The 17,551-nt window shown below is 44.2% G+C and overlaps 1 protein-coding gene across 2 annotated transcripts in view; it reads right to left on the minus strand.

The window, feature by feature from the left end:
* Positions 1 to 17,551, minus strand: part of TNPO3 (transportin 3) — a 110,443-nt gene that overhangs the window by 15,239 nt on the left and 77,653 nt on the right. For both annotated transcript variants that reach the window (XM_049774308.1, XM_049774309.1), the window contains 7 exons: positions 17,234 to 17,310; positions 15,051 to 15,111; positions 11,252 to 11,392; positions 7,749 to 7,865; positions 6,788 to 6,882; positions 3,064 to 3,220; positions 712 to 879 (listed from right to left, as the gene is read on the minus strand). In XM_049774308.1, the coding sequence (XP_049630265.1) occupies positions 712 to 879; positions 3,064 to 3,220; positions 6,788 to 6,882; positions 7,749 to 7,865; positions 11,252 to 11,392; positions 15,051 to 15,111; positions 17,234 to 17,310 (816 nt within the window). The remainder of the gene's footprint in view (positions 1 to 711; positions 880 to 3,063; positions 3,221 to 6,787; positions 6,883 to 7,748; positions 7,866 to 11,251; positions 11,393 to 15,050; positions 15,112 to 17,233; positions 17,311 to 17,551) is intronic.

Below are 17,551 nucleotides of genomic sequence, written 5' to 3' on the forward strand. Positions count from 1 at the left end.
AAATTGCCTTTTTTTTTTTTTTTGGGCCACACTCGGCGGTGCTCAGGGGTTACTCCTGGCTGTCTGCTCAGAAATAGCTCCTGGCAGGCACGGGGGACCATATGGGACACCGGGATTCGAACCAACCACCTTTGGTCCTGGATCGGCTGCTTGCAAGGCAAACGCCACTGTGCTATCTCTCCGGGCCCGAAATTGTTCTTTTATCTCTCTAGCCAACATGCCGTCCAGACTGAGGAAAATCCCAAAACTTAAGGGCCATGTAGGCTACAGCCACATCACAATCACCAGCAGCACCCAGGAGGTTGGGGTAAGCTGGTGGCATTACCACAGGATTAATTTTGACAAATATCAACCAAATTACTTGGAAAAGTGTGTATGAGGCATTATTACTTAGAGAGAAACCAAGGCTCCTGCCCTATTGTCAATCTGGACTAACTGTGTTGCGACTGGGCTACTAAAGTTTTGGAAAAGGGGAAGTTCAGGAAGAAATCTGTGAGAACCACATTCTTTAGCAGAGAGCTGAGATGATTACAGAAGTGGGAGAGGGCAGTGTACTGGTAGCCTGAAGCTACCTAAAAGAACCAACATTAAATTTTGTTACAATTACTTTAAAGGAGGAAAGGGGGAGGGGGAGAGAAAGAAACAGAAATTTAGGGACTATGAGAAAGAACTGAAAGGGATAGAGAATAAATTCTTATGGAAATGTCTTACCGGCCTGTCAACCTGCATGATCTCCCAGAGCACTTCAGCCACATCTGGTAACGTATAGGGGGGGAGGCAGAAGCAGCACGTGTGGAGCAGCTGGCTTACGAGCTGCTGTCCAAGCTGATTCATCACCTGTCCAATCAGTTCTTTCCGTAATTCAAAGTCATCTTCATGCTACAAGAAAACAGGATCGATGGAGATAAACTAATCTCAGTTTGTTAAAGACCAAGTAATCCTACCTCCTTAAGTAATTTTGTTGAGGGGGGAGGAAGCTATATATACTCTATAACACGTAGATTCAGAGTATAGCAAATTAGGGGAAAAAATGGCATTACCTTATGTTGTTTTTTTCATAAAGAAACAATTATTAAAAAGAAAAAATTTTTTTCTTATTTTTATAATTTTTTAATAATGTCTTTATTTAAACACCATGATTACAAACATGATTGTAGTTGGGTTTCAGTTATAAACAGAAAACCCCCTTCACCAGTGCAACATCCCCATCACCAATGCCCCCGATCTCCCTCCTCCCTCCTCCCTCATCCCCTGTCTGTATTTGAGACAGGCATTCTACTTCTCTCACTCATTAAACATTGTCATGGTAGTCAGTGTAGTTATTTTTCTAACTACACTCACCACTCTTTATGGTGAGCTTCATATCGTGAGGCAGTCTTCTGGCCCTCATCTCTGGGCATTAAAATGTCTTTCCTTTTTATTTATTTATTTATTTTTTTGGTTTTTGGGCCACACCGGAGGTGCTCAGGGGTTACTCCTGGCTCTCTCCAGAGAGTCTGGGGTTGGTCACATGCAAGGCAAATGCCCTACTGCTGTGCCATCACTCCAGCCTCTCTTTTTTTTTATTGGCTTTGGGTTATGCCTGATGGTGCTCAGGCACCACTCCTGGCAGGACTGAGTGGGCTCTGGGTATTGAATTTGGGTTGACTGCATAGAAGGCAAGGGCATTGCCCTCTATACTATATGTCTGGTCCTATTTTCTTCTCCCCCCCCCCCCCCGCCCCACATTTTTGGGCCACATTCTGTGATGCTCAGGGAGTTACTGCTGGCTATGCTCTCAGAAATTGCTCCTGGTTCAGGGGACCACAAGGGACACCAGGGATTGAACCAAGGTTTGTCCTAGATAAGCAGCATGCAAGCCAAATGTCCTACTGCTGAGCTATTGCTCTAGTCCCTATTTTCTTTTTAAAAGCCACTGGAAAAACAAAACAAAATAAAAAATCCCTCAATTTCCTATCAAAAGATCTTCTCTTTGCAAGTGTGAAGCCTTGAGATAGATCTCTGGCAGGCTGCATGCACCAAGGGTGGTCCAGGTAGCTCTGTTGGGAACTGAACCCAATGCCTCTCACATGCCAAGGCAAATGCCCTCCCTTTGAAAATCTCTATCTTTGGGCCCGGAGAGATAGCACAGCGGCGTTTGCCTTGCAAGCAGCCAATCCAGGACCAAAGGTGGCTGGTTCGAATCCCGGTGTCCCATATGGTCCCCCGTGCCTGCCAGGAGCTATTTCTGAGCAGACAGCCAGGAGGAACTCTATCTCTGAAAATGTTGTGAACCAAAATTGTGCCAAATAGACATCTTAATGTTGAAGGTTTCAACTAACACTTTAGTGGTAGCTTGATCTTTTCCAGTCATGATTTATATCCTAACTAGATCATGCCCCCAAAAGGGCTTTGCTCTTCCAGAAAACCCCAAGCCACTCTGTCCAAGAACTTTCCCTTCTAGGGGCCAGAGTGATAGCACAGTGGTAGGGCATTTGCCTTGCATGCGGTCTTTTAGGCCACACTAAACAGTGCTCAGGACTTACTGCTGACTCTGTGTGCAGGGATCATTGCTAGTGGGCTCAGATGATACTGGGGATTGAACCTAGGTCTGATATGTGAAAGGTAAGTGCCCTACCTGCTATAGTATCTATCCCTCTGGCCCTCATAGTAATGCCTTTAATCATCACTTACCAGACAAACACTGCTTATATTACTAGTTTAGTGCCTTGACACTTGTGTGTGTGTGTGTGGTTTTTGGGTCACACCCGGCAGTGCTCAGGGGTTATTCCTGGCTCCAGGCTCAGAAATTGCTCTTGGTAGGCACGGGGGGGGGGGGGGGGGGGAATAGTGGGGACAGGACGGGGGGGACCATATGGGATGCCAGGATTCGAACCGATGACCTCCTGTATGAAAGGCAAATGCCTTACCTCCATGCTATCTCTCCAGCCCCACGCCTTGACTTTTCTACTATGCCTACATTATAGTTCAAATAAGGAAATGTTCATTTTCACTAGAGAAGTGATGGAGTGCCATGAGAAGATAATCAACTGCAAAACAGACTAGCAGGATGTTAATACTTACATCGTTGGCTACTCCTGTGTGGATGAGGTCTCGTAGGAATCTCATGACACTACTATTGGCATCCCGGTGGTCCACAGTAGTAGAGGCAATGGCCCACTGTAAAATAGGAATGACCACTTGGCTCCTCAGCAAGGTGACAGGGCTACGCTGAATAAACCTGGTACAAAAAGACAAGCAGTGTGAGTAACAAGATTAGACCAGAGCAGCCAGAAAAAAAGGCAACATGATGACAGGAAAAAGAGCAGCAGTAGTTGCTAGGAATGGAGGGAAGTTAGAAGAAAAGGAAAGAGAAATAGGAAGAGCCCAGCTATTTCTAGCAAACTATTCAGAATGAAACTGTAATTGCTGATTGATTGCTTGACAACTCTGCACAAACCAATTCAATATGTTTTTTTTTTTTTTCTTTTTGGGCCACACCCGGCAGTGCTTGACAACTCTGCACAAACCAATTCAATATGTTTTTTTTTTTTTGTTTTTGGGCCACACCTGGCAGTGCTCAGGGGTTCCTCCTGGCTGTCTGCTCAGAAATAGCTCCTGGCAGGCACGGGGGACCATATGGGACACCGGGATTCGAACCAACCACCTTTGGTCCTGGATCAGCTGCTTGCAAGGCAAACGCCACTGTGCTATCTCTCCGGGCCCCAAACCAATTCAATATGTAATACCAAGAATTTACTATAAACTATGAACTTTGGATGACAACGCTGTATCAGGACTCATTGATTCAAATGGGAGAAGCTGAGGCATTTGGCAAACTTCCCACTCAGTTTTTAGAAAATCTAAAAGTGGTGTTTATTTTTTAAAAAGTCTATGAAAAAAAAGAAGTAATAAATAAAAGCATACAGCTAGGGTAAGAAATCAATCGTATAAGATAAGCATATGGGGCCGGAGAGATAGCATGGAGGTAAGGCATTTGCCTTTCATGCAGGAGGTCATCGGTTCGAATCCTGGAGCCCCATATGGTCCCCCGTGCCTGCCAGGAGCAATTTCTGAGCCTGGAGCCAGGAATAACCCCTGAGCACTGCCGATGTGACCCAAAAACCACACACACACACAAAAAAAGATAAGCATATGAGGGGCCAGAGAGATAGCATGGAGGTGGGCCGTTTGTCTTCATGCAGAAGGCATCCCATGTGGTCCCCCAAGCCTGCCAGGAGCAATTTCTGAGCATAGAGCCAGGAGTAACCTCTGAGCACTGCTGGGTGTGACCCCCCCCCAAAAACAAACAACAACAAAAAAAGATAAGCATATGAAAAGATGTGTCCCTTGACTAAATTTTCTTTGTTTTTGTTTTTTTTTGGATCATATGGGATGCTGGGATTCGAACCACCATCCTTCTGCACGCAAGGCAAACACCTTACCTCCATGCTATCTCTCGGACCCTTGACTAAATTTTCACCTAAAATCACATAAACCACATCAGGTAGGTAGACTCAGGAAGATTGTCCAAAATGTCTTACAAATAGAAACTCTTCTGGCTTATATAACCATGTCACAGTGCTAGAGCAATAATAGAGCATGCTACCAAACCTAGTGGCTCAGGTTTGATTCCCTGCACCAAGCAATGCCAGGAAGATGCGTGAGTGCAGAGCCAGGAATAAGCCTGGTTGTGGCCCGCAAACAAACAAAAATTAAGTCAAACAGTTCAGGGGTCAGGGAAATATGGATCCCAATTCTGATGGTTGGTTCTCCTTCCCTCCCTCCCTCCCTCCCTCCCTCCCTCCCTCCCTCCCTCCCTCCCTCCCTCCCTCCTTCCTTCCTTCCTTCCTTCCTTCCTTCCTTCCTTCCTTCCTTCCTTCCTTCCTTCCTTCCTTCCTTCCCTCCCTCCCTCCCTCCTTCCTTCTTTCCTTCCTTCACTGCCACCATTCCCAAGTGGCCCCTCCTGGCCCTCGTTGCTAGGCCTACACAAGGAACCATTTGGGTGGGCCAGATGTGGCCCCCAGGCCCAAAAAGCACTGCTTTGGAAGCTTGCACCCCTCCAAAGTCAGTTCCTGAAAGCTCAAGAGTAGCATTTCCCAACTATATACTACAGGCTACCAGTTTCCAAGATATTTCTAGAGGATTTTCTCAAATTTTTTATTTATTTTTGTTTGTTGTTGTAGTGCTGGGGGAATGATGCAGTCCATGGCAAGGACCAAACTCAGGGTCTTGCATATATAAAGCAAGCACTTTATTACTTGAGTCATAGCCTTGTTCCAAAGCTGAACTTAAGCCAGTAGGGAGGATGTTAGCCTTGCAAATAGCCAACCCCGGTTTAACCCCAGCATCCTATATGGTCCACAAGTCTGCCAGGAGTAATGCCTGAGCTCCACTAGATATAACGCAAAAGACCAAAAACAAACAAAAGAGCTTTTTTGTTTTTTGTTTGCTTTTCTGGGGGATAGAGGTAAGGGGATACTTTTCTACCCAAGGCTGGACTATTGCTAGGCCACAAAGCTTTGTACTTTTAAAGAGGCGGGTAGAGGGGTTGGAATGATCATACAAAGGGCAGGCACTTGTTATGCAAGCAGCTGTGCCATGTTTGATGTATGGAATCCTATATGGTCCCCCTAGCACCACCATGAGAGAGCCCTGAGCAGAGACAGCGGTGAGCCCTGAGAATTGCCAGATGTGGCTCCCAATCAAAAAAAAGCTGGGGATAGAAAGGAGTGCTGGCTGACAAGGCATGGCCCCCTCCCGAGCACAAAGCTGGAAATAGGCCTTAAGTACCAGCAGGTGTAGCCACCTCCAAGCAACCTCCAAATAGGGGGTTGTTGCTTATTTATTTGCTCTATCTTAAAAACCACAAGATTCCTCAGATCATTTTCCAAAATTATTTCTCTTGTCGACCATCCCCGTAGAGTAGAGTTAGCTGTTCAAGGCACATTATGTGGATAAAAATAGCCACTTTAGTTTCCTCAGAGCAATTTGTAAAAGGTTTTTGAGCCAGAGAGATAGTTCAATGGCTGGACTACATGGTTTGCATGCAGGAGGTCTGGCTTTTATTGCAAAACCATATGAGCCCCTGAACATCACATCACAGTTGACCCCTAAGCTCTGAGTATGGAAGTAGGAGTTGAGCTCCCCACCAAGACAAAATCTTTCCTTAGTGTCACACCTGCCAATGTTCAGGGGTTAATCGAATAATACAAAATGTCTGAACAAAAAAACCAGGAGAAGTATGTGATAGTAAAAAAAAGCTGAAGAGGATTCTATGCTTAGTGTAAGAAAACATATATGTGGACATAAAATTGTATGACCAGTATGTATGTGCTATGTTTTATTTTTGTGTATGTGAGAGATTCAAGGGAACACAAATGTAATAATTGTGGTTAAGTTAGAACAACAGGAAACTGTTTGCTCTTGTTTATACCCCCTTGTGACTCCCCACAAACCAATATTGTTACATTTCTAGTGAAAAAGTAGGTAATTTTCTTTATTGTACAGGAATATAAAAGGAAATAAAGAGTTAAATTAGGGAAGAGAAAACAAAATCTCAGGAGATTTCAGAGAGTCAGTCAATTGTATTTACTGCTCTGTGCATGCTTCCCCCACTCCCCCCACTGGAGTAACAGGACACAGCACTGCCTGGCCCCACACAACTCCTCTTCCTCACTTAACAGAAAATTCTGGCTCATAATTAAACAGCAGGCTTTAAAACGCTGCTTCACTGACCTTACTCTATAGAAGAGAAAGAAGTATGTGACAGAAGGTAAGCATTAACTGCTGCTCAAGAAGCACTGACCTGGTGGCTAGCCTGAACAGGTCATCCACGGTATCTGGGTGATTCTGCAGCCCATTCTGCTGTTCCAAGAGCTGAAAAGTGGGGATGCAAAGTGCCTAGAAATAGAAGAGTGAGGTTAAGACAAATATTCCTATGGAAATGATACGCCCATTCACATGTGCTAAATATTATGACAAATATGAAGGAATTTAAGAGACACACAGGGGTCAAGAAAGACTATCATAAGAATCATGTCAAGAAAAGATAGGGCCAGAGAGAACTCATAGGACAAGGGCAGAAGTCTGGATTTGTATTCAGCACTGTGTGGTTCTGAGCACCACCGGGTGTGAGACCCAAAATCTAAAAATAAAGGGAAGATAGAAAATTTTCTCAGTTTTTATATATGAACTCCCCATTTCTGAAAGGGTTGAAGGTAGCAGATTTTAGTGAACAAAATTGGATCTCAAAATTGCAGGTTTAGTTTATTTGTATTGTTTTGTTTTTGCCGGTTTAGTTCTAGTAATGAAGTAGTACCTTAGAGGGAAAGGCAACTTACAAAAAAAGGAGCATCAAACTGTAACTACCTGATATAGCCAGGGAAGAGAAGTAGTACAGGAGTAGTCTTTTCCCATATCTGCTATTTAACTCAAGACCATCTTTGCTAAGGAAACTGGCTCAGTGTTTTCCAGTCAAGAAATGAAAAGTAGAATCAACCTGAGCTTAGAGAGCCTTTACTTAAACCCATTTGCCTACTTCCCCCCAAACTATAGCCAGAGATCAGGAATTAATGAGACAGGTTACCTCTCTCTCAAGCAGACCTGTGCAGAGAACAATTAGGCATTTCTATTTCTCAGTTATTAGGAAATCATCTCAGAGTGGGAGAGGACACAAGCAAGAGGACTCACAGGGGAGGGAAATGAGGATCAGACACTGTCAGGCCCTGCAATTCTCCATGCATCTGTGCTCCTCAAGAAAAACACACCTGGAGCATGTCCAGTAGTCCCTGCCGACAGCCCTCTTCCATGCCATACTCATCCACAAGGATACTACCCAGGTAGAGAAAACAGGAATGCTGATGTACGTGGTACACATTCACCATCTGCCAAAGGGAAAAAAAGGACAACTGGTTTAATTTTAGCCTAGGAAGCTGTGTGGAAGTACTGTATAGACCGGCCTCTTTTCTTTGGGATAAGAAAGATAGCGAAACATTTTGGCAACATTTTTGAAATATAGGACTGGATCCTTACATAATTTTTAAGACTTAGACCTTTCACTTTTCAAAATAAACCAACACTGAGAACTTTTAAAACACATACACACAGAGGCCGGAGCACGCATGGCCAGGAGTAATCCCTGAGCGTCACCAGGTGTGGGCCCACAACCCCTCAAAAAACTCACATACACACACGATCATAGTATTAAAAAAATCAAATACTTGGGCCCGGAGAGATAGCACAGTGGCGTTTGCCTTGCAAGCAGCGGATCTAGGACCAAAGGTGGTTGGTTCGAATCCCGGTGTCCCATATGGTCCCCCGTGCCTGCCAGGAGCTATTTCTGAGCAGACAGCCAGGAGTAACCCCTGAGCACTGCCGGGTGTGGCCCAAAAACAAACAAACAAACAAAAATCAAATACTTACCTTAGAGATTATGAAAGCATTGTTATACTTCAGAAAGTCTCTAACCTATCTATTCCTATCTATTTAATATTTATGCAAAACCAACAGGGGCTGGAGTGATAACACTGTGGATAGTGTTTTTTGCCTTTTGCACATGGGTGATCCAGGTTTAATCCGGCAGCCTATATGGTCCCCCAAGCCTGCCAGGAGTGATTTCTGAGCGCAGAGTCAGGAGTAACCCCTCAGCGCTGCTGGTTGTGGTCCCAAAGCAACCAACCAACCAAACAAGCAAAAATAATAAAGAGAACGAGGGAGATTTGCTCAAAGATTGGAACACACGTTTTACATGCAAGAGGCCCAGGTCTGATCTACTGAGCAGTCATCAACGTGATTCAGGAGGCAGGAATACCCTGAACTATCACTAGGTGCTATTCAAAACAGGAGAAAAAAGAGAAGCCCACCCTCAAACACATTCCTACACTCAAAAAAGTGTAATTATGGGCCCTGAGAGATAGCACAGCGGTGTTTGCCTTGCAAGCAGCCGATCCAGGACCAAAAGTGGTTGGTTCGAATCCCGGTGTCCCATATGGTCCCCCGTGCCTGCCAGGAGCTATTTCTGAGCAGACAGCCAGGAGTAACCCCTGAGCACCGCCGGGTGTGGCCCAAAAACCAAAAAAAAAAAAAAAAAAAAAAGTGTAGTTATGATAGCTGAATTTTACCTGGACAAAACCTTCATATATATACATTTTTATTATCTTTATCTTCTCTAAATTAAAGAGAATTCTGTATAGTCATAAAAAACAACAAAAAAGTTTTTTTTTGATTTTGGGCCATACCAGCTCAAGCAATTACTACTACAGCATTTGTGGGACCACATTCGAAGCATAGAGCCAGGAGTAACCCCTGAGCACTGCCGAGTTTGGCCCCCCCCCAAGTTTGTTGTATAGATTCAAGCCTCAAAATTTTTTTTCTGTTTGTGGGTCACACCCAGAGGTGCTCAGGGACCATATATATGGGATGCTGGGATTTGAACCACCGTCCTTCTGCATGCAAGGCAAATGCCTTACCTCCATGCTATCTCTCCAGCCCCACATATTAATACTAATAGTAATAATTTATTTTTCGTTTATGAGTCATACCTGTACAGCATTCTGGCCCTCAGCAATAAAAATTTAAAAAAGAGTATCAAGGGCTCCGAGAATGATAGTATAGCAGCAGAGTTTGCCTTGCACACAGGCGACCCAGGTTTGATTCCCAGCATCCTATATGGTCCCCTGAACCTGCCAGGAGCGATTTCTGAGCCCAGAGCCAGGAGTAACCCCTGAGCACTGCTGGGTGTGCCCACCCCACCGCCAAAAAAAAAAAAGAATATCAAAGTTATAAAGGTGTTTTCCACCACCAGAGGGACATTAAACCAGAATGCATTGATCTAGGAAATGCACTGGCAGAGAGATGTAGGTACAGCCTAAATGCAAACTCAGACTGTTCTAATAAAGGTAGTATCATAGAAAAAAAAAAACTTAATAAATGTTAATGTTGGGGTTATAGCGGTGGCAGCAGCAGTAGGGCGTTTGACTTGCATGTAGCTCACATAGGACAAGCCTCGGTTCGATTCCTCAGTCCCCAAGCCAGGAGCGATTTCTGAGCACATAGCCATGAGTAACCCCTGAGCATAATTGGGTGTGGCCCAAAAACAAAAACAAAAACAAAAAACAAAAACAAAAAACAAGTTAGTGGGGCCAGAGTGATAGCACAGTGGGTAAGCACTTACCTTTCATGCAAACGACCCAGAACTGATCCCCAGCATCCCATATGGTTCCCTCATAACCACCAGGATCCCAACTGCAGACTAGGATAACCCCTGAGCATTACTGAGTTTGGCCCAACCCCCAAAACTGAAGTTTCTGCCTATATCAACATATAAATTATTAACCAAGTCAACAATTTTAGTGAGTATAGGTGTGAATGCACTAAGCCTGAGGTTGAGTTCTTGCTCTAAGAATAAAATATGAAGAGGAAAGAATTTAAAGAAGCACTCAGTGGGCCTCCTCAAAACTGTACTTGAGGGAGACTGTACCCAGGGAAAGTCTTTTAAACAAGGTGGTTATGATCCTGCCTACAGCTGTGCAGTAGTTTTGCTCACAGCACAGGAACAAGAGATTAGAATAGAATACCTCCCTTCATTTTGTGCCCAGGTATCTCTCCTTTGCCTAAAGGTAGTGCCGGTCCTGCCATTATGTTAGCAACACAGACATACCACTCAGTGACCTAAGTCACTAGTCATAGGCACCTCAAAACTGACTTCTTATTCTTACCTTCAGTTACACCATCATAATGATTAATTTTGATTTTCTTTTCTTGGTTTTCTGGGTCACACCGGGCAGTGCTTAGGGGTTACTCCTGGCTCTGTGCTCAGATATCACTCCTGGCAGGCTCAGGGAACCATATGAAATGCCCTGGATCAAAACAGTGTCTGTCCTGGGTCATCTGCATGCAAGGCAAATATGCCCTAATGCTGTGCTACTGCTCCGGCCCTATTATCAATTTTGAGAATGATTAAATGAGTCAAAAAGAGGGAAGAAATCTCTCAGGACAAAAAATAGCCAAATTCTGGATCACACTAATTTCGCTTAGGAATCTAGTGTTACTGAGACTCATTACACAAGATTACAATAGTTTGTCTTAGAAACAACATATTTATTGCAGAAACCAGTCACCTCTTTCAAAATTTCTTTCTTTCTTTTTTTGCAACCTCTTTCAAAATTCTATTTAGTAAGTACAATTATGTTTCATTTTCTCAGCGGAGTTTTGCTCTAAAAGCTCCTTTCTCAGGACTTTGCACACTTGCTCCTCCCTTGGGAAAACTCACCTGTGTAACAAGCGGTTGCAGGAGGGCAGCAGAGCCTTTGCCAACACAGCGAACAGCAAAGCGGAGGCACCTGCAGCAACGTTCCACAATTCGATTATCAGCCCGGTGCTTATTCAGAGTTTCAGATAACACTGGCCATATCTGGGTGTAAAGGGGAAGTCATAAGAACAGGATGAATGAAAGACTCAAAAATGCCCCATGAAAAAAAAATGCTCCATGATGCATAGCTGCATAAACAAGCATGCAGCACCTCCAAATTTTTTAATATTAACATCTCAGTAGTAATGAACCAAGTTATCATCAAGATTAGGGTCCGGATGGGGCAGGAGTGGTGGTGCAGAGGTAGGGAGTTTGCCTTGTACACGACTAACCTAGGACAAACCTCAGTTTGATCCCCTGGCATCCCATATAGTCCCCCAAGCCAGGAGCAATTTTTAAGTGCATAGCCAGGAGTAACCCCTGAGCATCACTGGGTGTGGCTCCAAAACCAAAACCAAACAAACAAAAAGATTAGGGGCCAGATGGGCCAGAGCAACTGCACAGTGGTAAGGCATTTGCCTTGCACGCAGGTGATCCAGGATAGACCTGGGTTCAATCCCTGTTGTTCGATATGGTCCACCAAGCCAGGAGCGATTTTGGGTGTGGCCCCAAAACCAAACCAAACAAAACCAAAACCAACAAAAGATTAGGGGCCAGAGCAATAGCACAGTGGGTGGCATTTGCCTTTCATACAGTAGGTGCAGGTTTGATTCTCAGCATCTGGTATGATTCCCTGAATCTGCCAGGAACTATTTCTGAGCGCAGAGCCAAGAAGTACCTCTGAGTCCTGTAGGGTTTGTGTCCCCTCCCCCCAAAGATGAAATCAATCAAGTTTCTGCAACATGGATGAAACTGGAAGATTTTTTGGGTTTTTTGTTTGTTTGTTTTTTTTGATGTTTGGGTCACACCCAGCAATGCTCAGGGGACCATATGGGATGCTGGGATTCGAACCACTGTCCTTCTATATGCAAGGCAAATGCCCTACCTCCATGCTATCTCTCCGGCCCTGAAACTGGAAGATTTTGTTAAATAGAGTCAGAAGGAAGATGAATACAGAATGATATCACTTATATGTGGTATTTAGAATAACTCCATGAAGAAATGCAATGGTCTGAATGGCAGTTGTCTCGAATACCTTTGGCCACAGAGTATAGCAAGAAGGAAAGAAACTGAGTGTAGGCAGAGAAATAGAAATATAAAAGAACGGTGGCCAGGGGCCAAGAGGTCTTGGATTTATTAGTGGAGATTAAAATCCTGGTGTCCCACATGGTCCCCCATGCCTGCCAGGAGCTATTTCTGAGCAGACAGCCAGGAGTAACCCCTGAGCACCGCCGGGTGTGGCCCAAAAACCAAAAAAAAAAAAAACAAAAAACACAAAAAACGGGGCCAGAGAGACAGCACAGTAGCGTTTGCCTTGCAAGCAGCAGATCCCAGGACCTAAGGTGGTCGGTTCGAATCCCGGCGTCCCATGTGGTCCCCCGTGCCTGCCAGGAGTAATTTCTGAGCAAATAGCCAGGAGTAACCCCTGTGCGCCGCCAGGTGTGACCCAAAAACAAAAACAAAAACAAAAACAAAAAAAAAAAAAAGGAAAGAAAGACAGGGGCCGAAGGTGGCGCAAGTGGTAGGGGGTTTTACTTGCAAGCCCTACCATAGGTCGAACCGTGATTCAATCCCCGGTGTCCCATATGGTCTCCAAAGCCAGGAGCAATTTGTGAGCACATAGCCAGGAGTAGGTGTAACCCCTGAGTGTCACAGGTATGACCCCAAAACAAGAAACAAACAAGAAGAAAGACATAACTAAATATCCAAGCCAAAGTCAACAACAGAATCAAGCAACCTAAATCTAAACTAAATGGACCTGATATACTGTTATACTGACAGGCTGGGGGCAAAGGATGATGGTATGGGATAATGAAAACTCTGAGAACATGGTAGAGAGAGGTTGACAATGGTTGTGAGCTTGGCTCTGATTCACTGTAGGTCTGAAACCAAACTATGAAGGGCTTTGTAAATCACAATGGTTTCAATAAAATAAAATTTAAAAAAAAATAGAGAAAATAAAAGGAAAAAAATGCTTTATCTATGCTGGTACCATATTCTTCCTGTTTCTTGCTTTTAAGTAAAAAAAAAAAAATTTTTTTTTTGTTTTGGTTTGGGGGCCAAACCTGGCAGGGCTCAGGGGTTACCCCTGGCACTGTGCTCAGAAATCGCTCCTGGCAGGCTTCGAGGATCACATGGGATACCGAGGATTGAATCCAGAGCGGCCATGTGCAAAACAAACACCTTACTAGCTGCTATTGCTTTGGCCTACAAAATTAATTCTGTAGAGGAACAAATTGACCTGAAAAATGCTTTGGGGGCCGGAGAGATAGCATGGAGGTAAGGCGTTTGCCTTTCATGAAGAAGGTCATCAGTTCGAATCCCGGCGTCCTATATGGTCCCCAGTGCCTGAGCACTGCCGGGTGTGACCCAAAAAACCACACACACACACACACACACTGCTTTGTGGGAGCGCAAACAGTAAGGCATCTACCTTCACACACACACACACACACACACACACACACACACACACACACACACACACACAGTGCTTTGTGGGAGCGCAAACAGTAAGGCATCTACCTTGACTGAGCTAGACTAGGACGGAGTACGGTTTGATCCCCTGATCCAGGAGAGATTCTGAGCTTAGAGTCAGAAGTAACCCCTGAGCATAACCGAGTGTGGTGTGAAAACCAAAAAAGAAAAAAAAATGCTCTGTGCTGGTAACATATTTTTCATATTACATGCTTTTAAAAATAAAAACTCTTGGGCCAGAGAGATAGCATGGAGGTAGGGCACTTGCCTTGTATGCAGAAGGATGGTGGTTTGAATCCCGGCACCCTATATGGTCCCCCAAGCCTGCCAAGAGAGATTTCTGAGCGTAGAGCCAGGAGTAACCCCTGAGTGATGACAGGTGTGACCCAAAAACAAAACAAACAAAAACTCTTTACAGGAACAAATGTACTTGATTCTGTGTGCATAAATATGGTTCAATATATAATTTATCACTAAAACACGATCGGTTCTTAAGCAGGGGTGGAAATTTTTTTCAGTGCCATCGGCTTAAGACCATAGTCTAGAACTATAGAAATAGCATCATTTTGACTATGTTGAACATTTAAAGGTGTTTGGGGCCACACTCCACAGTGCTCAGGGCTTACTCCTGGAAAGGCTTGGGGGCATATAAGCAGTGTCAGAAATTACACCCAGGTCCGCTGCATGTAAGTGTCCTACTTGCTGTACTATCGCTGTAACCCTCTAAGCATGTTTTTTGTTCCTCATGCCACCCTACTTGGGGGAGGGGGAAATAAGGAGAGGGAAGGTGAGAGAGAGAGAGAGAGGAGAGAGAGAGAAATGTTATCAAAAGAAGAGAGAGGAATGTATGTCATCAATGTAAGAACTAAAGTCATACGATTTTAACTGATTCCGTTAAAACAACTTTGTTAGTATTGAACAGGCCTTCTAGCAATTTTATGATTAAAAGGCCTATCATTTCTCAGACCCTTCAGACTACTATATCCTACAGCCCATATTCTTTCTTGTCAAATCTGAAAATAAAAATACTTAATTCCAACCAAATAAAAATTCGAAGCATTTTGGTGACTGACAAGGCTTAATCTTTCTATGTAGCTAGAAACAGTTCCTTTTCACTTTGGTTACCCAAAGCCTCCTATAGAAAAGCAAGCAAGCTTGGTTCATAAGCAATCAAAGTACTTACTTCTTGTATTACTTTTTGGCATGGATGAGTCTGTCCATTCTCCACATCAGGATTGGTGTGTCTGGAGAGAAACAACAGCCCAAAATACTGAAAAAGCATTGTCATCAAGAACCCAGAATCTTGGTCACTTTTGATAGAACATGTAAATTCAAACTAACCTGGGAACGTGGGTTGGGAAGTACCACAACTACTTTCTCAATAGGTAGTCTCTTCCCATGTTAAAAAAAATACTAATCTCAGGTTTTCCCGGGATACACACACACACACACACACACACACACACACACACACACACACACACACACACACTAATCTTGACTGGATAGCACAGCAGGTAGGGTATTTGTCTTATTCACACACACACACACACACACACACACACACACACACACACACACACACACACACACACACACACACTAATCTTGACTGGATAGCACAGCAGGTAGGTATTTGTCTTATTCACAGCCAACCCGGGTTAAATCCTAAGCTTCACACACAGTCTCCTGGACCAGACAGGAGGAATTTCTAAGTGCAGAGATAAGAGTAACCCTGAGCACTGCCAGGTGTGATACAACTCCCCTCAAATGTGTGTGTGTGTGTGTGTGTGTGTGTGTGTGTGTGTGTGTGTGTGTGTGTGTGTGTGGTTTTTCAGGCCACACTCGTTTGATGCTCAGGGGTTGCTCCTGACTAAGTGCTCAGAAATTGCCCCTGGCTTGGGGGGACCATATGGGAAGCCGAGGGATTGAACCGCGGTCCTTCCTTGGCTAGAGCTTGCAAGGCAGACACCTTACCTCTAGCGCCACCTCACCAGCCCGCGCGTGTGTTTTTAATATATAATTATGTAAATCTACTATAGTAAGCCATATATTGTACCATTCCTTTTTTGTTTGTTTTTGGGCCACACCCAGCGGTGCTCAGGGGTTACTCCTGGCCATCTGCTCAGAAATCGCTCCTGGAAGGCACGGGGGACCATATGGGACACCAGGATTCGAACCAACCATCTTAGGTCCTGGGTCGGCTGCTTACAGGGCAAACGCCACTGTGCTATCTCTCCGGCCCCTATTGCACCATTCTTAGTAGTACTAAAAGACAAAGCTTCAAGAATTCTAATTTACCCAAAGTATTTCTATTGATTTGAGGCTGAACCCAAGAAATACAACATGCATCATCCCCCAATATGCCAAACCCAATCATTTGTCTAGTTTCAGAATTGTTTATTTTGAGTCTCCTAAATGTTGCTTAAGAGTCCAGGAGTGGAATGAAGATACCAATAGCATTTCTTGCCCAACCTGGTCAACAGTTCAAGGGTCTGGGATACTTGGGTCACCCCAGAGGTCCCAGAATAATTTCAAAAGGGTAAATTAAAGAATTCACTTTTTTGTACCCATATACTACACAGCAATGGTTAATGCTTCAGCAAGTTTCAGCTTCATCAGGGAATGACTAGAAATGCATGTTCTTGGGCCCTATTCAAGACCTAATTTATCACTCTGCACATGGAAGCCCAACTCCTGTCTTCTGCTAAGCCCAACTGACTGATGCATGTCAAAAAAAGAGAGAATCAGATTGATCTCTTCTAAGGGGTTTGGGCAAAGGTCTACTATGAACATATAAAGAACACGGCTTTGTAACCCCTATCCCCAGCTAATAGAATTAACTAGCATTCTGACAGCTGGAAGTTTAAGGAAAACCAACCAACCAAAAACTTCATACTGGGCCGGGCGGTGGCGCTGAAGGTAAGGTGCCTGCCTTGCCGGCGCTAGCCTTGGACGGACCGAGGTTCGATCCCCCGGTGTCCCATATGGTCCCCCAAGCCAGGAGCAACTTCTGAGCACATAGCCAGGAGTAACCCCTGAGCGTTACCGGGTGTGGCCCAAAAACCAAAAAAAAAAACAAAAAACAAAAAACAAAAAAACTTCATACTTATTCTTTTCTTTTATTTCCTGGTTTTTGGGTAACACCCGGCGGTGCTCAAGGGTTACTCCTAACTGCTCAGAAATCGCTCCTGGCAGGCTTGGGGGACCATATGGGATGCTGGGATTGGAACCACCAGCTGTCCTGGATCGACTGCAAGGCAAACACTACCACTGTGCTATCTCTCCAGTCCCCATACTTATTTCAATACATAACAATTTCACATGAGCTTTTAACAATCCAAGGCAGGCATTCAGTGTCCTTACCTAAATATTACTGCAAGGCGATCTAAGAACACAGTGGGGTCTGATGATATGCCATTGCTGGGCTCCTGAGACAACAGCTGAAGAGAGACAGACATGAACACCCACCATTACATATACAAACTGCCAGCAAATATTGCCAACATAAGTTTTTATGCATCAACGTCTACCTCAATCTGTTAATTTCCTTATAATAAATTCCTGAAACTTATCTAAATAGTACAAACATTTAAATTCATATTATTAAATTACTTTCTTCTACCTTCTTGTATCCTGTTCATACTCCATTCTACTGTATCATAGTCAGTGGGAAATAGAAAG

Source organism: Suncus etruscus, chromosome 1, assembly GCF_024139225.1.
Source record: "Suncus etruscus isolate mSunEtr1 chromosome 1, mSunEtr1.pri.cur, whole genome shotgun sequence".
Lineage (NCBI taxonomy): Eukaryota > Metazoa > Chordata > Mammalia > Eulipotyphla > Soricidae > Suncus > Suncus etruscus.